The 24992-nt window shown below is 40.8% G+C and overlaps 1 protein-coding gene across 1 annotated transcript in view; it reads left to right on the forward strand.

Annotated features, from left to right (window-relative positions):
* The window catches only part of nfatc1 (nuclear factor of activated T cells 1), a 37748-nt gene extending 18243 nt beyond the window's left edge, over positions 1-19505 (forward strand). Inside the window, exons 7-10 of the mRNA XM_069720860.1 lie at positions 3092-3147; positions 5993-6125; positions 8643-9263; positions 19134-19505. Of these exons, the coding sequence (XP_069576961.1) occupies positions 3092-3147; positions 5993-6125; positions 8643-9263; positions 19134-19189 (866 nt within the window). The 3' untranslated portion in view covers positions 19190-19505. The remainder of the gene's footprint in view (positions 1-3091; positions 3148-5992; positions 6126-8642; positions 9264-19133) is intronic.
* The last annotated feature ends 5487 nt before the right edge of the window (positions 19506-24992 follow it).

The raw sequence follows: 24992 nt of genomic DNA on the forward strand, positions 1-24992 counted from the left end.
TCCTGAAGTTAAGAGGCAGCAGGAGACGCAGTGGGACAGAAACAGACTCTCAGAATGAAGTTTTAGACCTTCAAACTATTGTTAAAGGTCTCTGGTGTTTTATTTGCCGTCTTGATATCCATAAGAAGATACATTTGTGTTTTTAAATGGTGAATGGTCTGTACTTATAGAGTGCCCTTTAACCTTGGCAGTCCGTAAAGCGTTTTACAACATGCCATCAGGAGCAACTTGGGGTTTGAATGTCTTGCCCAAGAACACAGACAGGGGGAACCGGGGATCGAACCGCCAACCTTATGATCAGTTGGCAGTACAGATGATTTGAAGTACCTAAAACCTTCTCACTGTATTTTTACATCTCTCTCTACCACAAACAGGCTGTTTTGTGTCTGTGTCTTTAAGGTGCATTGACATCCGTGATCCTCTCTTCTGATTGGCTGACTCTTTTTTGAGTGACACACCTAGTGGCCAAGGACAGGTTTTCTTTAGGTCTTGTAGTTTTCTGGGTCTGTGACAGAATGACCACTCAGTATTTTCTTCCTTAATAAAAGGTTGGACAGTGGGCCAGGCTGCGGGTGGACGTATGATAAGCACAAGTTTGTGACATCACAAATTTACAGCGTCCCATTGGCAGAGTTTCTGATTACGGGCTGTGTGCATTTCTTTGTGAACTGAGAGTTTTGACACTTTTATAGCATGCACAAACTCCCTAAACCTGCTTTATAATCAAAAAGATGTATACAACATGAGACCTTTGAAGCTGCTTGAAAGAAGATATCATTGTTGGACTTAAATTCAAACGTGTGGAAGAACTCAAAGGTTTCTGCTTCTGTTTTTTACTGCGCGCTTTTTTTTTTTTTTTTTTTTTAATATCAGAAAGGAGAATAAAAATGTTTTCTCCATTTGACAACAGACACAGCTTCCTTACACATAGATCAGAACATAAAACCAGTATCCACCGGACGTTGCGGGCTCCTCATGTAGAGACAGCCTTGCAGCCCAGAACGAGGATCTTGTACGACTTCCTGTACAACAAGCTGTTTTCATATCTGTTTATAGGGAGGTTTCCTCACCACACTGTTTACAAAGCTTACGTTTAATTCATAATGTCACACATTGGTGTGTGTGTTTGCCAGATGTCTGCACCTTGCATGTGCACCACAATGCCTTTCTTTGAGCCGTGCTCTGTTTTTTTTTTTTTTGGGAGGTGGGGGGGATTTTTAACTTTTTGTAAATTCAGCAAAATTGCAAAATTAGGTTGTTACAAATTCATTGTTAGGTGTTTTTTTGGATTTGACAATTGGTTGCATATGATCTCCTCTCTCATCCTTGAACCTGTTTCTTTTCACGTACGCTTATTTAAATACGGAAAAAAATTTACGACGATAGCAGAGATATGTGATAAATTGCATTGAGTTGTATGTAATACTAGAAGGGACGTTTCCATCTTCACCAGAGATCCCATTAATTAATAAAACCTGTCGATGTGTCTTCATTGTTTAGCGGCTCCACACGCATCGTTTCATTTTCCTCATTTCAAGTTTGCGCCTCAGCAGAAAACCTTTTCTCCGATCCTCCGCAGTCATTTCCACCGCTTACTTTTACCGTTCCATAATGCAGAAAAATGGAATCAGACATGCCACATGGCGTTTAGTACAAAATAATAACTTGTGCTCAGTCTGTCATATCAGGATCAAGAAGGTCTGGAGAAAATCTAGCATTACCAAAAATGAATACTTTAACCACAACTGTGTCCCAGTTCTGCAACGTAATTCACAGCAGGTGCACTGGAGCGCTGACAGAATTAAATATCTGCAAAGTTTGCATTGTAAAAAAAAATCAGCCTCTTGATTATTTGTGAGCCTCCAGAACAAACAGCTCAGTTTGAAGCCCCCCTTTTTTTTTTTCTTTTTTTTTTTTAAACATTAAAATCTACTTCTTCCTGGAGAGCAGCAGTGGATTCTCCGACCCTTACCTGCCAGGCATTGGGGGAAAAACTCAAAGCAAATTAAGATGAAAACAGAGCAGAGAAAGGTAAACAGCTCTCCGGTGTCTTCTCAGACATAATAGGAGCTGTCAGTGCCAAGTTGCACCTCCTCCATCTCCTCCACCTCACAACTCCTCCTGTCTGCACAAACACGCAGTGTCCTGTCCGTCTGCACGCTGCCGTCTTCTCCATTCAAACGCTCCACTTGTCAAACTGCAGACAGCCTGTTGAGCAACGCTGCACATATCTCAGTTCATTTTCTTCAAGAAATGTGGCCACAGCTGACCCTTTTTTTTTTTTTTAAACTGCTGCTCCTTTTCCACGTAAATTCATTTTCACAGTCCGTTTTAAGGCCTTGTTAATGAGTCAGGGGTCGAATGAAATCGCAACGGTTTCCCTTTGTGTCTAATAAATTGGTTAAAAAAAAAATATGGTTTTACTCACACCTCATTAGGCAGAATTACAAATCAAACCTGTTTTTTTGTTTTTGTTTTTTCTGTGTTTCCAGCAAGCTCGTATGATGCCCTGTTTCGTTGCCTGATGGGAAATCCTCTTTAATGTGCCAACTAAAAGAAGAAATAAAAACACATTACCAGAAAAAAAAAAAAAGAGTAAAATGCCACTGAAAAATCATTATAACAGAAAGATTCCCGAGAACACAAATAAGAAGTTGAGTTGTCAGTTTCCCGTCATCGTGTGTTAACGAGCCGACCAGCTGCTCATGTTGGGATTCCACACGGTGATGAGGTCAAGGTTTCTCTCATCCACCAAAGATGTCGCTCATCTGTTTGGTATGACTTCGTTTTTTTTTTTTTTTTTTTTTTTTGAAAGGATTGCATCAGATTTCTCTCTCTGAGTTTGTCGTCTCTCTTTCTGTCTCAGGTTTGTGAGACTGAAGATATGAGCTCATGAGCTTGTGGGTCAGACGGCATGACGTTCGCGATAGCTTCGGCTCTCTGCGGCTGTTTTATATATCACTGATGTAACCGATAATAATAACAACACTCGTTCCATTTCTTCATTTCTGTTGGGAGCCGAGTCGGTGAATTAATCCTTTTTCTTTTCTTTTTTCCCCCCCTCCCTCTCTGTCTCTTGTTTGTTTTTCAGATGGTCACCACCTCTGGGAGACCGAGGCCAAGATCGACAGGGATGCCTCAAAGCCTGTAAGTGATACATGTGACACCAATCCGGTCTCATTTCAGGATTAAAGTGCTGCGTGTGAAGCAGCTGTTCTCGATCATTTAACTGAACTCGGCGCCAAAATGTTTATCTTCACATTTATAAAAAGATCAGTGAGCTGAGAGTGAATGGAGCTCCGTTCAGCCTGGTGTGGGATAACTTAAATTAAAACCGAGCGGCAACTAGCAGCGACGTCACCCGGTGGTTTATTAACGCGGGTTTTGAAGCCTTGAGTTCAGAATTTGGCCGTCGCCATTTTGCTGGTTCGGAGCGAGCGGTGGATCTGACTGATCCGATTGGAAACCCGACAATACTACGTGCCGCCCGCCTATAGCCGAAACTGCGCCACAGGCCTGTCAATCAAACGGGCACGCCCCCAAAAACAGCTTCTTTTTTTTTTGAGGCCTCCTTTCTGGTTGATGACCGGATTATTTTTTCGATTAACCGCCAGAAAAACAAATAATAAGGAGCGACTTCAAATCGCAAAACCGAGATAACTCGTGGAAAAAAATGTATTGACTGTATTAGTATTTTGTTGCATGACCCTCAATAACCCCAGTAATAGATATGTGTACTTTTCACGCCTACGGGAGGCAAAACATGACACTGACGCAGTATCTCAATAAAAACACAAATGGTTGAATTTTCTGTTTTACCAGATTACAGTGAAGTCATACAAACGTCAACGTAAAGCAGCGGTCAGATGAATTCAAACCGTGCGCTCGAGCCACATCATACATGAACATTAGACAGACATACATCTACGTATTTAGTAGACGACACCCACGTCCAGAATTGTGACTGTGAAACGACTGGATTTTCTCTCTGTTTTGTTTGAAATGTGTGGAGAAGAGTTCAGTCTTGAACTTGTGGGAGTTCGAGCTGAGCAAGAGAGAGAGAAAGAGGTGTGGTGGGAGTCTGGGAGATAGACGAGGGGATTAGAGGGCGTCTATGTGAGGCGCTGCACCTGCTCCCAGTGTCTTCCCAGAGCAAAACACACACACACACACACACACACACACACACACACACACACACACACACACACACACACACACACACACACACACACACACACACACACACACACACACACACACACACACACACACTCTCACACGCATACAGTGACTGCTGGGACACATCTGTCTGCTTGAATAGACAAAGAGCCTCCACTCCCCTCCTTCTCTCCCCTCTCAGCCCAGTCTGCTGGATGGGTCCCATACCAAACAGTGACGCTGCCTCGGCCAGGTTTAACCTCTGCTGTTGAATCACAACACAGACGGAACCGCGAACTCAGAATACCTCACTCTCACCTGCACGGACTGACCTTTCCCAGAAGAGAGGGGATTTTGGGAAATGGGGGATGACTTAATTTTCCTTTTCGAAGTTATTTACAATTTAATACACATCGCTCATATACAATTAAGATAAATGGTCCTGAAGCACTCACTGAGGGAGACCGAAAAGGCTCCTCTGAGCTCAATTAGTCGTTTTTTTTATTTTTTTGACCTTGCTACGTATGAATGAGACAAATCACTTCTGTCAGGTGAAACATCTCAGAAGGTAATCTTTGTGCTTTTTACACAAACACAAAAGATCCACTCAGTCCTCAGTGAGTAGTTTTAAAATGCAATACGTGCGCACATAAAACTCTCAGAAACAAGCAAATGATTTCACTTGCACCTGGTTTTGTGTTGAAATTCATGCTTGTTTTTTAGGGGGTTTTTTTTGGTAATAATTGTAAATTATTGGACAAAAGCGACACCGGTGACACGCTGCATATATTCCTGTTCAACCTGGACACAGTTGGAGTTTAGCCCGGCACACACCGTGAAACGTTTCCAGACTTTATTTTATCAGTTAATTTTTTGAAGGGCAGATGGATCGCAGTAAGAAAAGCCTCATCTGGCTCCACTTGGCTTTACGACCGCGGTGATTTAATACCACGTGTGTCAGCTCTCACCTGTACATGTCAGGGCCGGCCGTCCTCCGAAGCGCACTTTTGTAGACAGATGACTTCCTCCCTCGCTACCGAGCAGCACCTACAACACACTCAGTCATATCTACTCACACACGTGTGCACAGAAACACGCACGTGGTGCTGCCGTGTCCACCGGCTGAACCCGGGAACGTGGGTCGCTCTCTCTGCAGGAAGCTCTGCCGGGGAAATAAACTATCTGGACACTCCCGAGTACAATTTATTCACATCGGCAGAGTTGTGCGAACAACCAGGGTTTACTCCAACCTTTCCTCGCGGTCTCTTTGTGGCTTCGCTCCCTCGTTTGGGATAACAACCTGATTTACAGATTTAATCTATACCGCCTTAAAGGGTACAGATTCAATCTGTATCTGAAATTTTCTTTTTGCTACGTTTCGCTGGCCCCATATGTCCACCAAGCAACGACAGAAACTTTACAAAATGAAAGGAATTAAAAACAAGAAAACATGAATAAATAGTCTTTCTCCACCTTAAAAAAACACAAGAGTTACTGTGGATTTATTAGTCATATATTGCAAACACAACTCTGTGCCCCTTGTGGTTCAGATAATTACAGGTAATTTATTTATTTATAATAAGAGATGAATAAGCGCAAGATCCTAAACATCAGTTTTGGTTATTTTTTCTTTTTTTTTCTTGAACTTTTACTTTAACTTAAACAAAGTGAAAAGGAAAGCAGAAAAATAAGAGCGTCAAATATTAGAACTAGATTAGACACTGTTTATACAGATAAAAAGTAAGTACAACAAAGCATACATTAAGTGAAAAAACTATCTGTCTCTATGGTGAGAATGATGTTATGATGCTGTTGATTTTGTGTGTTGCAGAATTCGCTCCTCGTTGAAATCCCTCCGTATCGGAACCAAAGACTGTCCACTCCCGTCCACGTCAACTTCTACGTCTGCAACGGCAAGAGGAAAAGAAGCCAGTACCAGCGCTTCACCTACGTCCCGGCCAGCGGTAAACTTCTCTTTCTACTCACTTGTGGTGGAGTCACCATTTCTCTAAAAAGATGTGGAACTATGGAGAACTAAGCTGAGTTGTGTTGCAGGTATTTAAGTTGTATTGAAGCATCATTTTTCAGCACTTTTCAGAGCGATAAAAGACATTTTTAGCTGCTACTTGCTTTCATTTTGCAACTTGAAACATATGTATGGAGGAACAGTGTCTAACTTTATTAATTAAGGATCTGAATATGATTAGAAACAGTGTTTAGATATATGGCATGGGAGGGGTCGGCAATATCACTGAGCATTTTACTGTTGTAGATCATAAACAATCCCGTTGTTGTGTTAATGACCAACAAACAGCTGCTTTCATTAGACTTTGGTGTGGGCTGACATTTGGTAAACTCCAAGAAACTGTCAGCAGCGAACTTAACAGGCAAGTAAAAATAAATATCCCTCCATTAACCTCCAACCTTTAGGCTCGGTTTTTGGTTTTTGGTTTTTGATTTTCTCGTCATCACCCGAGCACTTCTTCACCGCTCTGAGTCTGCTCTTTGCTTTTCACATCCCAGACTAATGAGAAACACTTTAGGCAGGATTTAACATCTGAAAACGAGAACAAATAGTTTGTATTCCCGCTTGTCTGGTGGTTTGTTTGGGAGGAACAAAGCAACGCTATTATTTCTCCATTGTAAAAATAAATCTATAAAATGTGTTCTTTTCCGTACCTGTAGCTTCGTGACCGCCGCAGCGACTGGACACACGAGGGTGGAGAAAAAGGGGGCATGGGAAAGGCATGTTATTTGAATAGGGAACCTGTTGCCAAGCTAAATATAAACACTGACCCACCAACTGAAATGTAAAAAAAAACCACTGCTAATTGCTCTCCGGGCTTGGACCAGAAAATCCAGTGGGTGGTTCAAAGCTGCGATTCAACTGAACGGGCCCAGCCCTGTACGTAGGCGACGGAGAGCCCCGCTGTGAAAGTGGAGCATTGTCCTCGGGACGCAGAGTGTGAGGGAGGGGACAGACCGCGGGACAGCGAGCGTGGTCAGTGTCTCCTAAAGGGTGAGAAGTATTAAGGCAACAAACCACCAACAAAATGATCTGCCAGCCTGCAAGGAAAAGGAGAAAATCACAGAGAGGTTTAAATAAACGCACATACTGAGTGAAAACAGGTGGTAAAGGATCAAACTGAGTTCTACAGTAATTGAATGCAAATAAATTTCACTTTTACTTACTTTCATTCGGGTTTTTTTTTTTTTTTGCAGCAGCAGCAGCAGGTGACACCACAGCTCATACAACAACAACAAAAAAAAAGCAGATTTATTTTGGGACATACAGTATACACGGCGGATTTTTACACTCCGGAAACCCAGCAGCAGTCTCTCTTTTGTGGCGACACAAACATTCGCACTTCTCCTGCTCCTCGCTGAGTCTATCCTCCACAGGCAGACACACACACTTCCTCCGAACAGGCCTGAAATAGGGGTGCCTCTGCTATTTTAGTCCTGCGGTCGCCGTAACCATCTCATCGCAGTTCCTTTTTTTACACTTGTTGACAGTGGAGGCTTCTGTCAGGCACTGTGCGTCCTAGTTTCACTCCTCTTAGTCAAATTAGCGTTTTTATTTAGCCTGGTAAGGTTTAAAAAAAAAAAAGAAAGAAAAAAAAGACCAGATTAACAACCAAACATTTTGTCATCAGTTGAAAATCAGCAACGTGCCACAAAGTCTGTGTAATTTACTGCTTGAGATTCAATTTCAAGCACATATTTTAATCTAAAGCAGCTCCACGATGAAGAAAATAAGAAAATAGATTCAGTTCAGTGCTGCGGTGATGAAACTCGGGGTCGCAGCCACGCTGTCGTTCGCTTGTAACTGGACTGAAACGCTTGTTATATAAGATTGATGTCGTGTCATGAGCTGCAGCCGATTGATGGCCCGCGTTTCAAACTCTGCGTCCAACATGTTCAGCTCTGAAATCTGGACGAACGTCCAAAAACACGGCGATATGAGAACAAGTCCTGCCTCATTTGAACTCAGCGTTTGGTCGGCGCGCACACGATCAGCACAAAATAAAGACACCATTTTGTCCTTTCGGCTACTTTCAAGTTGAACTTTTTCTCTTTGAATTAAAGAGTGAGCGGTATTTTATTTTAAATGACTGGACCCCGCTGAGTATGAAGCTGCTGCGACATATTTCATGTCACACATTCAGTGGATATTAGCACCAGAGCAACATCCAAAGAAAATAGGCCTTTTATTATAAAAGCAGCCAGATTTTTCTCGTGTTGATGAGTCATCCCCCTTTTTTTTTTTTTTTTCTGCTTTTTTTCTACTTTTGTGAATATTTTCAGAAGGGTGGGGGAGCTCGGGCCCAAACACAGAGACTCATTGATGAGAGTGTTTGTTTGGCAGTGGGTATCCTAGCCACAAACCCACTCACTCGCTCACACATACAGGAAAGGCTGGACTATGTGTTTACTCATTTAGCTTTTCCTTCTTCTGTTTCCTCTCCTTTTCCTCTCAGTTCCCACAATAAAGACGGAGCCGCACGACGACTACGACGCCCCGCTGGTCTGCACCCAGCACGGCCCCGGCCTGTCCTTGCACCCAAAGCCATACTACCCCCCGCAGGCCATGACCCCGATGTCTGACCTCAGGCCGTGTGTCGTCGGCGGGGCTTACTCGGTCAGCCAGCAGAGACTGGTAGCCAAGCCCTCCTCGCTTCCCTCCTCTTCCTCTCCGAGCACCAGCCCCAAACTGCACGATCTGTCACCGTCACCCTTCTCCAAGTGCCTCCCTGCCGGCCCGGCGGTGCAACACCCGGGTCCGCAGTCCCCGATCCCTCACGTCTCCATCATCCAGGAGAATCCCGGCCGCTTCCCGCCGCCCGGCCTCTACCCGCCCAGCAGCTCCTCCTCCTCCCCGACCTCGCAGCCCTCCACCCCGACTGACGCGCCCTTCTCTCCAAGCCACTGCATGACGCCCGCCCAGCCGGTCAGCGGCAGCAGCAGCCCGGGCGCCCAGCAGCACCCCAAGGTCCCGGAGAGGGGTCCCTCCTCGCTGCAGGAGGACGGCAGCCCGCCGACGCTGGCTGTCAGCATCAAACAGGAACCACAGGAGCTGGATCAGATGTACCTCGATGATGGTGAGAAGAAAGGTTTTTATTATTCTACAAAGTTATGGCTAACTCTCTAACCCAGTGAATGGAAAAAAATTATGAAGCCAAGTAGCCGTCCAATCCCCTAATTAAAGAAACAATAAGGTTTTTATTGCCCTCCTGCTAAAAAATTACCGTAATATATCTGCAAGTTCTGATAACAGTTTTGATTCGCATCATATGTCTCATTAATCACTTTGCCAACAGCTGAAATTTATGGCCCTCTAATCTCATTTCGGATTTTTTTGTTTTTTTTTTTTTTGTTCAAATCCTCTCAACCATTGTCATTAAAAGGAAAAAGTTCAACATCTTGCCGAAAGTTAAAAGAGAAGAATGTTACCACTCCTATTTCAGTTTGGTAAATAGGAAGCTATAGCACACACACTGTTAGCTTAGCTTAGCATAAACACTGGAAACAAGCTCGCCAGTTAGCACATTTGATCTTCTTTGTACAGTATTATCGGTACAAAATTAAAGTGAGAAAATGACACGTGGTTTTGTGCAGGGGTTTATAAAAAAAACACAAAAAAAAAACCCATTCTGCGCAGAATAGTTTTACCAAGCGTTCGGAGCAGATTAGAGGCAGATGTGACCATATTTGGACGAGCTGCGGGCGAGTGAACGGTGGGTCTGACTGGTCTGATTGGAAACCTAACGACGTTACGTCCCGCCTACCGATAGCGGTAACCTGACTGCACCACAGGCCTGTCAATCAAACAGACACGCCCGCAGAAATACTGACCGTCAGAAAACTAATAAGAAGGAGTGACTTTAGCGAGGAACACCAAAACGACTAGTCGGCAAAATGTGTTGACTTCGTATTTCATAAGAGATGTTGAATGGGAGTCTATGGAGCGTGAGGCTTTTTGGAGCCAACCTCTGGTGGCAGTCTGTGGTACTGCAGTTTAAGGCACTTCCAATTTGTTTCGAAAAACGTCTTTTCGTTAAATTTAATTAAATGTTGTTAGTTTTACTGGTACATAATTCAGCACGGACATATTTAAACTCTTGAGTTGGTGTTTTATGTTGCTTGTCTGAGGTGTCACTGTTTGTGTCAGTTAAAGGCCACCGGAGGAGCAGATATTTGTGGACTGACGTTGTTTATCACTGCTGTTGCAATTCAAAAAGAAGCTGTGAGAAGTGTTGCTTTCTTTGTTGTCTAACTTCTGGTGGTCAAGTGTTTGATCCATTGGACTTTAACTCTCGAAGGAGACAGGCCTGCTCAGAGCTCCTTGAGAAAGTGAATGTTTTTTTTGCGACCCCCTTTTATTTATCTGAGCGAGAGCAGCAGTTGAGCAGCACCATCTCTATGATCTCACTGCTCTGGCCCTCTGCCCTCACCGCTGAGCTTCGGTGGCTGTGTGTTCTGGATTGCCGTGATTTGAAATAAATTGGATAAATGATCCTCCTCGGGGCAAAAAAAACAATAAAAAAAACAAAAAAAACCAGTCTGTGGCTGTGTGTAAGGTCAGTGGTGGAGAGGAGTTGAGTAGATGAAGAAACACTAACCAGCAGCTATCAGCAGACAGAGCGGCGGGGCTTTGATCCGTCATCGGAGCCCCTGTCGGATCATCTGGCCGGGCTTCCTGATGACGGCGAGCGAGACGCTGTTGTCGGGCCGCAGACTGCAGACTGTTCCCGTGCCACTTCCTCCAAACCGTCTGGGTAAATGCATTAACACTTCTCAGTCCCGTCTGCGGTCACATTAAGCTGGTCCGAGGTCGAGATTTGATTCATAATTATGCTCGTAATAACGCTACCACCTCTCGTGTCTCTTGCAGACTGTAAGGTTCAAACCAGGTGCAGTAAACGATATCAAAGTGTTTCAGTGCGTCACCACAACCTTAATGGATTCTCCCGAGGAGCAGGAGCCCCTAGTCACACTTGTTTTCTTTGGCAAATTGAAGGAAATTTCACTAAACATTCCAAACTCAATTTGCTTTTCACTTCATTAAAACCTCTGGCAGAGTTTGATTTGACTTTACGGTCTCGCACAGGTGTGGTGTCGTTAAAACTCAGACCACTATATCTGAGACTTTTAAGTAGCTGTGGCGCAAACGGTCACAGACATATTAGTTCAAATGCGATTATGTGTATGGTTGTGGGCTGTTTTCGGTATATAATGTTTCTTACATTATTCCCAGAAGCTAAGCATTAATCTTTGCCGTTCTTTTATTCAATGTAACTCAATTTAATTTAATTTAATTTCACAGCAATTTAAACACTTACTCCGTTTAAAAGCCGCAGTGTACTTCAGTTTGAAGTGAAAGTGGCGCAGTTAGACGGTTCTCATCTCTCGTTGAACGGTTCTCATCTCTCGTTGAACGGTTCTGTTTTCGTCTTTTTATCGGTGTTTGCACAGAGCTCTTATATCCATCAGGAAACCCCTTCTGTTGCACATTTTCTTCACACCGTCCCCTGAGAGGTTACAAACACGTCTGCTCATGGAAAGTCTGAATCGTGGTGTCTGGCCCCGAGCCGGAGCTCCAGTATAGGCTGCAGGGTGCACGCTCTGAACTGCGCTGCTGCTGAGGCTGAGGGAGATGGAGATGGAGGCCGGCCACGCTGCCATAAAACTTGCTGACTGGAGAGGTTTGCATGCTTCCCTTTGGCCCGGACTGAGTCTGGAGGAGGTGGCGAAAGCCATACGTTATACTGCACAGTAGTGTGCCCAAGACTTTTTTGTCAGCGGTGAGGTAACATGAGCAAAACATGTGTGTCTTGAAAGTCCGAGCCGAGCCAGAGCATTATGAAATGCTTTTTTACAGCGTGTTGTGGCCTTGTTAGATGTCAGAACAGTACAATTGATGACCAGAGACTTCAGACGGTCATCGGAAAAGTATTCGAGCGTAAATTTGTGAGTCATACCTGAAAGAAGGCTCTTTTGAAACTGTCTGATTTCATACAACAAAATGTAACTGCACACGTATCATTACTTTTGTGGTTGGATCAGCTTCTTACCAGCGTCTCCTTTTATTGATTTGCTCAGAAACATATATCACTAGTTTACTATATATTCATCTTCATCCACATCTGCTGTGTATTAGCCTATTTATTGCCAATTAGTGATGCATTATTAAATACCATAGGTGGCCAGAGAGGGAAATGAAGACTTGTATGTTGTAATGCAACAGGCCAGCAATAAAAAAACTAGACTATATTGCCAGATCAAATTTCACCTCATGAATATATGGCTCTATTGGGATTGTTTGCACCCTCGTGGACGTAGTCTTCAGGCAAATTTTAAAACTATTGGAGCAGCCTTTAGCTGTGAATATGTTGAATGCTGAACCTCACCAAACTGTAAACAACAGAGATCCTCCCCCACTGTGAGCGCAACAGCATGTCGGTAAATGACTATTGCAGACTTAAAAAAAATAAAAAAAAATCAACATTGCTTTGCTCCGGCTTCGATTCCCTGATATTTGCTAGCATTGCTATAACTGTTCACATCACTTCACCCAGCTTTCCTGGCGCCATTGTTGGGACTAATCCAAAATCATTGCACTTAGTCCCCCCCACTGGCCATTTATTGAGCTGCTCTTCAGAGTGACTGAACAAACCTTAATACAAGGCGTGTTTCCCAGACTGTATTCGCAGGGAAGACTGAAGCTGTGAGCAATAAGACGGCGGAGCTATCTAGGTTAATACAAATTTACCTTACTTATAATGTTCAGTTTAAATAGAGATTTCTTCACTTGTACTTAAAAGCTGTAATTGCTTGTTTTTCTTCTCTCTCTACTCATTCAAGTTATACGGAATGATGTTTTTTCCTCATTTAAATTCATGGAGACACATTCTTAACATTTCTTAAATGCTACGGTTGAAGGAGGGCGTTATTAGTTTTACATGTATTTAGTAGTATTAAAGCACTCGACAAATTAAAAGTTTCACCCTGAGAAGTGCGTGTGTGTGCCAAATATCACAACAATCCATCCAATAATAGTCGAGACAATTCACTGAAAACAGCAAATGTAAATGTCATGGTGGCGCAAGAGAGAAAAGTCGGGAGATCACCAGAATCAAAAGGATTCATCCAGCGAGGACCATAAATGTCTGCACAAAATTTTGTGACAATCTTTCCAGTAGTTGTTGAGATATTTCAGTCTGGACCAGAGACCATGCGGAGCAGCGTTCCCGCCCCTAGCACGGCTAAAGATGAGTTTAATAATGCTCAGACAAAATGTCGACAACAAAAATTTCACAAGGGTTTTTAGTTTTTACAGAATCACTGTACTGGTCTCCATTTTCCTGGTTTCTCAGCTTTATCCTTACGGTGGTATTTTGCTGAAGTCTTCTCCTTTTCTTTGATTCTATTTTCTTGAAGCAGCCAAAGTTTCCACTGAGCTATTGTTCAGACATTTACTTTTTAAATAATACCTGGGTTTAAAAAAAAAAAAAAAAAAAAAAATCAAAAATTTGGCTGAATCTGTGGTGAACTACAGAACCGCTCTGTGGGATCGACTTGCAGTAACCCAGTAGGAGCCTCTTAAAATGGGCCAAGAACATCTCGTGGCTTGTGGCCGGGACTTGACGTGGCAGTAAACTAGAGGAGGGGTGAGGGGGGGTTGTGGAGTTTTCTGCCCCCAGCCCCCCAGCTTTTTTTCTCTCATTGTCTCATGCTGCTCTCTCAGCTGATTTATTCACAGCGTTCAAGAGGCCGTTGAATCTCTCGCCTACTGATCGGTTCCTCTGTAGTATTGTGTTATTACAGACCGGATCATGTTGACGCGCTTCGGTCCTTAATGAGTTCAAACAGGGCTGCCCTGCTAATTGTTTGGGAGTTCCTCATTTGTCGGGTGTTTCCTGCTCGGACAGCCAGGCTGTATCAGTCAGCTGCAGATGCCCTTAACCTCCTTGGGACAGGAAACCAGTTCCTGGATTACTCCAATATCAAACCCACCTTCCTGCGCCTGAATAACTGTACAGTTGGACACAAAGTACCTCAGTAATACTGCAGCGTCTGGTGTTAAATGAACAGCAATACAGTCAGATTAATCCAAGTTATTTGTCTCAATACTACATGCCTGATCTTATACTAAACACAGAGTCATTCCGTATAAATAAACACAAAAATGTATATTTAATAGTGCATATTTATAAAAAAAAATTATTCAGTTACAAAGAAGTAACCTTTCCTAAACCTTTCGTTCTGAGTTCCATTTAGTCTGAATTTCCAACCCGGTATCACATCAAAGCATGTAATACACCCGTCAGTCCACTAGAGGACAGCATGTCAGTGTCACGTTTTACATCGCCTGGGCATCAAAAGTGGGGTGCATTATGTTTACGCAACGAAAACCCACGTGGTTAGGATTAGTAAAAGAGCTGGATGAAAAACATCATTTTTCACAAGTAACAGCGTATGTTACGGAAGTTACTTAATGTACGTTACGATATGATAGTTTATGTAAGTAACTTACTTTTTTTTACGAAGACAGAAATCTATGTTGGCTTTTGCTTTCTTACAAACTCGAATATCGGTCTCAAGGGGAAAAGTTACCTCCTCCACGCATGGACTTTATCACATGACCTCCTTAACGGGTTGGTCACACATGCGTGTACTTTTCACGTTTAGACAAGTCAAAATGTGACACTGACACGGTATCCTCTAGTGGACTGATGGGTGTATTACAGGCTGGAGCTTCAGAGTTTATTCTTGCCTTTGAAAACAGAAGTTCAACACCCATTTGATGTGAACTTTTGATCGTATCAGATGATGCTCATCAGCAGATGAAGTTGTTGTCAAATTGGAGATGTTAAAATTTTCTACTGCATGTTTCCAAGTTCATTCTTGACCTTGGAGACATTGATGGTAAAACAGTCTTACCACAAATCTTTGAAGGAAATATGAAAATTTACACATTAATAAATTCAATGAGAAGAGGGCAAACTGAGTCTGCTGATGAAGACCATGTGATAAGATTAAAAGCTCCAGAACAGCTACTGAATGGATCTTGTGGTGGGGAAGTTTTCTCAACTGCTGTTTCTAATTTGATGTTGTTGTTTTTTTAATTATTTATTTTCACAAAACTACTCCATTTCAAGGTTACATTTGGTCTAAAAAAAAACAAAAAAACAACACGATTTATTGGTTCTCTAAGTCCAATTGAAACCACAAAGACTAGAAGTCGGATAATGTGGACAGATATTATCTCCCTCTCTGTGTTTCCGGATGCTGACTTGTTTGAATCCATCTCTATCACTCAGCTGCCTCTCTTGAGCGAATCAATGTGACCCACATGACACAGATGTCACACTGGTGCTGTGCCTATTTTTAGGACTTTGGTGTAAACACACTTAGAGATCAATAGATTGACTTTTTTTTTCTTTTCTTTTTTTTTCAATTAGATCCTCCGCTTCAAATGTGACGGCACAATGAAAAGTGGGCCATGGCAACAGACGCATAAACAGTAAATGTTGTGGCCTGAGTGAGGCGAAAGATAAAGTTTTTACTGCCTGGTCTTCCTTCATTTTATATCAGAAGGAGCTGAATCCAACCGAGTTCTGTCTTTTTACCGCTGCATCATGATGTGAAAGCTATTCCACCGCATGTGGCACGTAAGAAAAATGTCTGAACGCCGTAACTCATCTGTGATTGTGATAGTTACTGGACAGGCGATGACATGATGTGGAGGTCTGACGACGTCTTGATGTCCCAGATTTACAGCCGGCATCCTGGCTCGGTGTGTGCGCGTTGAGAGGGCAGACTAATCACATCCCCTTAAGGTCCGTGCTCAGCTATCATATCCTGCTACCCACAGAAGGTCACGGCCAGATCAAATAGAGGCGAGAAGGTCAGTCGGTTCAGTCGGTGCCGGGAGGAGCACACATGGCAGACACAGACTGTAGGAGGGTGGAGATGAGGTTGGAGTGTTTATTTCTTCAGGTTCAAGTATGTCTTCTGGTAATACTCATCACACATTCACATGACTGTCCCGATGACGTATGTTAGAGAGCATCTTGCCTTACCATATATACAGAAAAACATCATTCTTATCCCAGTGGTGCCGTAAGAGAGTTGCTGCTGATCTTGATGAACCTGAAGCCAAATTCTGGACAGTTTAGGTTTTATTCAGGCACGGCTCATTTAGGAAGGACGTTTCATCTTCCCCGCTGCAGGACAGCTGGGCTGTTGTATAACAAGTTATGAGGGATATCTAGGAGATGAATTTACCTACTTATCTACGATCAAATTAAAGATCCCCTTCTTTTTAAGATGTGTATAAAATACTTTACTCTGAATAATCAATTGTGTCCGTTTGGTTTTTTTCACAAAAAAAAATTCAATTACCTTGTAAAATCGTTAAAATCGTTCTCCTTCTTACTCATTAAAGATTCTACGTTCTATGAAAATGCTAATAAATGGTACGTTCATGAGCAACTGAGAGGTGGGAAAGCTCTGACCTCCTAAAGTCCGAGGTTTTGGAGAGTTCAGAGAAGTAGGTTTTACGTTAACTGAGGTGGCAGCGTTTGTAGTGAAAGAAAGAACAGAACGTTGTACATCAAAACATTTAAATATGTATTGTACAAATAATATTGACCCCCTGAGCTTCATTTCATCAGTGTTGTTTTTTTTTATCGATGCTGAGTTATTTGACACTTTTTTTTAATGGGCTCCCAACTTGAAGGTGGGTGCTGCCGAATAGAAACTTTCCCACTTTCCAGCTGTCTCAATGCACAAATATAAAGTTGAACTGCTGGATGTCTCAGGCCTCACAGTAAAGTCAGCGTTTGTGCACTGGAGGCTTCAGGTTTCCACATCATATTTGTCGAAGTTGAATTGGACCAGAATCGTCTTTAAAACTGTTTGTGATGTCACAAATCCTGTTTGTAGGCCCACCCCTTAAAACCTGATTTGTCATGTGCACAGAGAAACTTGTTTTTAACAAATAATTGTGAAAGTAGTACATTTAAAAAAAAAAGTGTTGGGTCAGACATCTCTGTTAATATCGCACATCTTTGACAATTAACGTGCTAAAATATTACCAGACATAACAAACTTCAAGCAGGTTTTAATCTCTGCAAGTGGATTTTGATACAGAGGTGAAGGAATGCCAACAAATGTTGCCTTAATGGTGTGAAATCAGTTGGAAAAACGTGTGGTGTGTCATGAAAAGTGTCAGTAAAATACAAAGTAATATGTGAAAACACGAGTACGGTCCTTCAGCTTTAAAAATGTTCGCCTGGACGAGAGGTTCATTCTTTCAGCGTCCTCCAGAGGAAGTGATTTAGAGAACCTGAGTATAAATATCGCTGCTGTCTTGACAAGTGTCCTCCGCTCTGCCAAGTTCTTCACATAGACGCGTTGCTTTGAATCTTACTCTCGTAGTCTCATAATAGGTTCAATGTGTCTGTGTGTTTATTTGACACACTCGTGTGATATCGCTGCTCTAGTTATAAAACCCGTCACAAGATCTCCAGCCAAACACGTTCGCTTCGTGTCTAGACGAGTGCGACATCTTGCTCTGTAATTGTGAACAGCTTCAGTCAGAATTTGGATAATTATTTTGTACGTTTTTAATCCACAGTTCCTCGTCTGTTATCTCACACACATTTTATTGTTTTGTTTTTCACCATGGCAGCCTCCCACACAATTCTTTTCTGTCGGCAGATGTTTTTTGGTGCAGAATTCTTGCGAGGCACGTACAACCCGTCGTCTTTTTTGTGATAGGAAGTGAGTGGTATTTCTGGTAGGAAGTTTCTGTGCCATGGGAAGGGCTGCGCCACTGCCTGCGATGAGAATAGATGTTTTTATGAAAAAAGAAAAAAAAAACTCCTTCAATTGTATGGAGGGGAACCTCAGGTTCCGAGACTGCTTTTTTAGCGTCCAGTGAGTCAGAGGGAATTCCTCTCTCGGCCCTCTGGCTCGGTTTCTCGAGGCCGGCTCCAGGGGTCTTCCCCTTCCCCTCTCCCATTTCAGATCTTTGTGAGAGGGGGCAAGAGGGGCCCGAACCTAGAGGCTGATTAACAAAAGAAAGAGGCACGCTGAAGAGGAGAAACTGTGGAAACTATCTCCTTAAAGTGATAAATGAGTTACAGATAAAAACAGCAAAAAGCAATAAAAAAGGAACCATCTCAATCACCTTTAGGAAGAAAACGAAAAAAAGACTAATGTGTCCTTTACTCTGGTATCAGCACATTGATGTTAATGTATTCTTCAGCGTTAGCTTCAGTCAGCCTGCGTAGCTGCTCCTGGATCACCCCACACCATCAGTACACAGCTGATAAAAACAGATAAACAAGTGCACCTGGATCCTTTCGAGACAGCGAGAGGTTGCATCATCTCTCTTGACAAAAAATGTCTGGGGATCGTCGATATAAAGTGATTTAATTTGGCCGACGCCGAGGAAACAACACCTCCTGTTTGGCTCAGAGAATCTGCAGAAGTAGCACATTGAATCTGTTGTACTAAATATAATAACCATGTGTAACGCGAAAGGGGTTCTTTTATAGTGAAAAACTCGGCTTCAGTTAAATTTTTTGAAAACCAAAAGAATCCTTTAGAGAAAGAGTTCAGCAGTTTAAAACTTTGTTGGGTGTGTTTTGATAAGTTTTGATTGACGGCTTCTTACAACATAAGTTACCAGTGCAGCAGATATCATGGTTGGCTGTAAATGTTTCTAAATTCTGTTTGATGCATGAAAATACACTGTCAACGCCCTTTTCAACCGAGTCCTGCACTTTAAAACAGCGAGAAGAGCACACACACAAAAAAAGCTCGTTAGCTCCTATTACTCTGAGTTAAAGGTGAAAAAAACAATTGAAGAAATTGTTTTATCACCTTTGTATGTTACTTTCATCATGTTGACTTTACTCCAAATAATGACCTTCCTTTTTTTCTCTTTTCCTTTGCAGTCAACGAGATCATCAGGAACGACCTGTCGAGCATCTCCGTCCACAGCCATGCGTAGTTTCCCGTCGCCTCCAAAACCGACACAGGAAATTTAAAAAGAAAAAAGAAAAAGGAAGCACCAAATAAATCTGACACTTTGCTTCACATGCTCGGACTACAGCATGCAGGAAGCAGCAGAAGGAAATGCAAGGAGAACAATTGTAAATGTATTGTCCAGATGACCAGGGTCCAACATGTGCCTTGTTTTTCATATATAATGCCTTTACGTAGAAATTATCCAAAGGAGTAGATCACATGACTGACATGTAAATTAAGTATATAGCAACTAAACCTGCCATCTCCAACCCCTTTCAACAAAGTGTGCTTTTAGAGGACCAAGATTTGTTTTATGTCTTTTTTGCTGCAGTTTGTAAATGAATCAGTGCCTATGAATTATGTAATTTGTATATACAGTATGTGTCACGCTTCAGTTTGCATATCTGCCTTTGCAAAGAGACCATTTTAAAGAGAAGTGCCTTTTTGACTGGAAATTAAGAGTTTGGTTTCACGTATTCAACCTCAAATTGAAGATAGGGTGAGGTCATGTCACTTTTCCCGAACAGCGACTGCTGTGGGTAAAAGTGACAATAATAATTTTACAGTAAAAGCTAAACGATAGTGTAACAGTCATGAAGTCAGCAAACTGACTATGTGGTCTCTTTCACGAGCCCACTATCACACAAAAACATGTAGTACGCCCGTCAGTCCACTAGAGGATGTCAGTGTCATGTTTTGCCTCGCCTGTGCTTGAAAAGTACACACACACGAGTGACCAGGGTTGAAGAAACGAGTAATATATTATGCATAGGAAGGATGTTGAATGGAGCAAACACAGAACTTTTACCCGATGTTTGAGTCAAAGGAGAAAGCAAGAAACCTAAATTTCTTTGAGGAACATGCAGAGCGTAGCATATTTAAGTTGCTTAATGTACGTTAAGTAACCCACATTACTTACACAATATTACGCATGAAAAAAAAATGCTGTTTTAACTCAATCTTTTTCTAAACCTAACCAAGTAGATTTCATCTAGTGGACTAACAGGTGGTAACACATGACTTCAATGTTACACTGGGTTGGTTATACAGTGACGTCTATCCAAACTTTAAGCTGACACCAGAAGTTACTGGTCAAACCAGAGCGAGTGAGGTTGTAGCACCAAAAGCCCTGAATGTACTGAATTGATTAAGGATGTTTCATTTCAACTTTTTTTGTGTAAACGGAAGTTAGTGTTTTTATTTCTTCTTTCAAAAACATCACAAAGAAGAAAAATGTTTTGGGGGGTGGGGGGGGTTAAGTAAAGATGAATGAAACTGAATACATTTTCTGTATTCACAACCGACAATAAGCACTTAACCGTTAAACTAGTGGTATTAATTGCTGTTGTTCCGTTAGTGCACAGGTTCTTCAAACTTTTCAGATCATGCACCACTTCCCACTGCAGTTACCGTCATTTGTTTTTCATTAAATAAAATTCACTTATTTAACCATGCAATAGCCTGAGAAAGGCAAAATAACATCAACAAATGGCCACTATTTAAAAACCAAAGAACACATTTACATCTCCTGCCAGAAGTGGCGCCACTCGGCAGCTTAACTGTCGAATCATCTGACATCACATCACCCTACACCTACAGACACATTTTATTTCTTAAATATTTGAATGATTAACAGCTAATTTTTAACGTCATTTGTGTCTGTAATAAAATGAAATTACATGATGTTTGCCCCAGTTGGAGTACAATTGTTCTGCCCATCAGCAGTGCTTTTGTGTACCAGCAGAGGGGAGCCTCGCGAACACAGTTTCAGAATCACCGCATTAAATTATCGTCACCTGAAGTCATACAGCCATAGCAAAAATTCAAATTGAGTCCTTTAATCTTTAAACATTAAAATTGATTTTCTTGAGTAATTTTCTAAAAAGAAATAAAACAAACTGCCTTGAATGGAACAAGAACCTTTGAGTAAAAATGTTGACTGCAGTAAAACGTGTTTGTCTGTAATCAAAGAAGGAATCATCTCAGTTTTGACAAAGCTTGACTTTTATTACTCCCTGGAAGCTATGCAACATGAACGTAGCATTAGTGTCTTGAAGAATGTAAACGATGACCGTCGTCACTGAGAAGCTCTGTAAACCAAAGAATACTTCACAACGGTGAACAGCAATACAAATATATACATTTTTAAATGTTTGTTTTTTGTATTTTTTTATATTTATTCTCTTCGCATGTGCTCTCTTAACTCATGTTTATCATACAGTTCCTTTTACATGGTTACCTGCATACTGTGGTTTATGTAGTAATTTGTTTGCGTTAAAAAGAAAAAAAAATCAAATGGGCTTTTGTTCCCAGTTTTCTATGTATTTATGAGTCTTAATCTGTGTAACTGAAGAGCATGAGAGAAGCCATACTGAAATGTTTACCACACAAGTTAATGTCAGTCAAAAACTCATAACTCTACTTTGTGATATTTTGTGTATTTGTCAATAAACATGCCTTCATCTCTTTCGTTTGCATGTTCTGTCTCACTGTGAACATGACATGAAATCAGTAAATGTACAGTGTGTCATCATATTAAAGCGTAATACCTTTAGATTAAGTTAATATGGACAAAAACACACCACATTAGCAGTTTAAGTCCCATGTGCCTTTATAATCATCTCCAGACATAGTTAGTGCACTGGGCAGGATTTTAAGCTGAAGGACCGTACCAGTGGATTTGCATGTTACAAATCATGGCTCAAAGCATGGCTCAAGAGTCTCCTAATCTATTTCCATATCATACAGAAAAGAATGGAAAATGAAGGCCTGGAACTAATGAAAATATATTTTTTTAAATGACATTTTAAAAAAATGAAAAACATTTTGAAATACCCCGCAAAACTTTTTTGGTTTGCAAAGAGCTAAAGCTCGCAGAGAATACTGGTGAGGTCTTTTAAAATTACATCATCTTGTTGAAACCTCAGCCCAAAATTAAAGAGTGCAGTAGAAACAGCTGTGCATGGGCACTTTCTCAAAGCAAAGCTACAATCACAGATGCTGATGTAGTGCTACAAAATGTAAGTTCAGTATGTTAAATGTTTAAACAGTAGTTTAATTTTATGCAACTTAAAGTTGATTTGAAATAAACTGAATTCTTCTTTAGCGTATTTGCTTTGGATCTTGCTTACCAACAAACCCACGTACGTGATTTTAGGTTTAACCAACAGAGCGCAGTGTTTATTTTGCAGTGTTTAAATTATGCAAACTTCAGTGTGCAATGAAAGGCTGGAAAACCCAGAGGGTTCTGGGACATCAACATGTAACAACAAAATCTTACTCACAAAATGTACACGTAGATAAAGATAAAGAGAAAAGAGAGTACTCCAGGAGGAGAGAAAAAAAACAAAAGTATTGTATTTGTTTGATTAGTCTGCAGTGCTAAAACTAAAGCAGAAATCAGTCCTACATCCATTAACATCTCTACATTCACCAACATTTCCAGATATTAAGGCTTCCATCAATAAAGATGTTTGATTACAACTAAAATCCATTAATTTCACGACAGAAAAACTCGTCTATATGATGGATAATTCCAGAGATTAGAAAACATGTATTGTTGTAGCTGGTTTTTACATTATGTAATATACTGTGTGCTGTTTAGCGCAGTTCTTCGCTGCAGTGAGCGTATGAAGGATTTCTTTTAGGTTACGGTGCACTGACACCTTGTGGTCTGAAGGATTTCTGCTTTATCTAACAGAAAAATTCTCAGGACTTTCAGTGACAATCTTTCGTTATGTCACAGCCACTGAAACTCTTCTGTCATGAAAATCAGGACTGTGTTGTTGACTTTGCTCGGCTGCCTCGCACCTGTTTTAGCACGTTAGGAAAATCAGGTGTCATTTTTTTTGGGTTTCTGCTCTTTTACACTGCTAATTCTTTGGCAACATCCAGTTACACCTGAACCTGAACACACCTGGTAAGCTCTAACTCAATATTTCAGTCTTATTTCATAGTAAGATTATGTTTAAAATTGACAGCTTGATATAATAGAACAAGTGCATGAAACCCCCCCGCCCCCCCGAATTTTTAACAATATGGTGTATTTTGTCTATTATCATGGCCTTGCATAGTTATACTTAATTCCAAGGTCATAAACATGATATGTGTCCTCCAAAAAGTCATGGAGAAGTTTGTTCTCCAAACATTTGTGAAAATAAAGATGTACTAAAGTATGTTTACCAAACTGTAAAAAACAATGAATCAAAATATGTCGATAAAAATGTAAAAAAAAAAAGTCATACGACAGTATGTCATTCAAAATGTCATAAAAACTGTCATACTATATAGTATGTTGTCTAAGTTGTCACAAAAACTGTCATACCGTAGTATGTCGTCAAAAATGTAATAAAAATGTCACACTATATTATGTTGTTCAAAATGTCATAAAAATGTCATTATAGTATGTTGTCTAAAATGTCACAAAAATGTGACCAAAAAGTCATACTATAGCATGTCGTCTAAAATAAGACCAAAAAGTCATACTATAGCATGTCGTCTAAAATAAGACCAAAAAGTCATACTATAGCATGTCGTCTAAAATATGATAAAAAAAAAAGTCATACTATAGCATGTCGCTAAAAATATGACCAAAAAGTCATACTATAGCATGTCGTCTAAAATATGAAAAAAAAGTCATACTATAGCATGTCGTCTAAAATATGATAAAAAAAAGTCATACTATAGCATGTCGTCTAAAATATGACCAAAAAGTCATACTATAGCATGTCGTCTAAAATATGATAAAAAAGTCATACTATAGCATGTCGTCTAAAATATGATAAAAAAGTCATACTATAGCATGTCGTCTAAAATATGATCAAAAAGTCATACTATAGCATGTCGTCCAAAATATGATAAAAAAGTCATACTATAGCATGTCGTCCAAAATATGATAAAAAAGTCATACTATAGCATGTCGTCTAAAATATGATAAAAAAGTCATACTATAGCATGTCGTCTAAAATATGACAAAAAAGTCATACTATAGCATGTCGTCTAAAATATGATCAAAAAGTCATACTATAGCATGTCGTCTAAAATATGACAAAAAAGTCATACTATAGCATGTCGTCTAAAATATGATAAAAAAAGTCATACTATAGCATGTCGTCTAAAATATGATCAAAAAGTCATACTATAGCATGTCGTCTAAAATATGACAAAAAAGTCATACTATAGCATGTCGTCTAAAATATGACCAAAAAGTCATACTATAGCATGTCGTCTAAAATATGATCAAAAAGTCATACTATAGCATGTCGTCTAAAATATGATCAAAAAGTCATACTATAGCATGTCGTCTAAAATATGATCAAAAAGTCATACTATAGCATGTCGTCTAAAATATGACCAAAAAGTCATACTATAGCATGTCGTCTAAAATATGATCAAAAAGTCATACTATAGCATGTCGTCTAAAATATGATCAAAAAGTCATTCTATAAAATGTCTTCTAAAATATGTTCAAAAAGTCATTCTCTAACATGTCGTCCGAAAAATGAAATCTTTACTTTTTGGTCATATTTCGGAGGACACGATATAGTTTTACATTTTGGTCATATTTCGGACCACATGCTATAGTGTGACTTTTTGTCATATTTTAGACGACATGCTATAAATATGACTTCCGTTTAAATTATTTCAGGCAACACAACAGTGCAGTTGTCAGCGTTGTCGTCTTACAGTCTAAAGGTCCGTGGTTCGATCCCCGCCTGGGACTTTCTATGTGGAATTTGCATGTTCCTGCATAGTAATAAGTAAATTTAAATATGTCATCCAAAATT

The sequence above is a fragment of the Brachyistius frenatus genome, unplaced genomic scaffold, assembly GCF_029030835.1.
Source record: "Brachyistius frenatus isolate BFR_SWC_R1_liver_20210118 unplaced genomic scaffold, ASM2903083v1 Contig_253, whole genome shotgun sequence".
NCBI lineage: Eukaryota > Metazoa > Chordata > Actinopteri > Embiotocidae > Brachyistius > Brachyistius frenatus.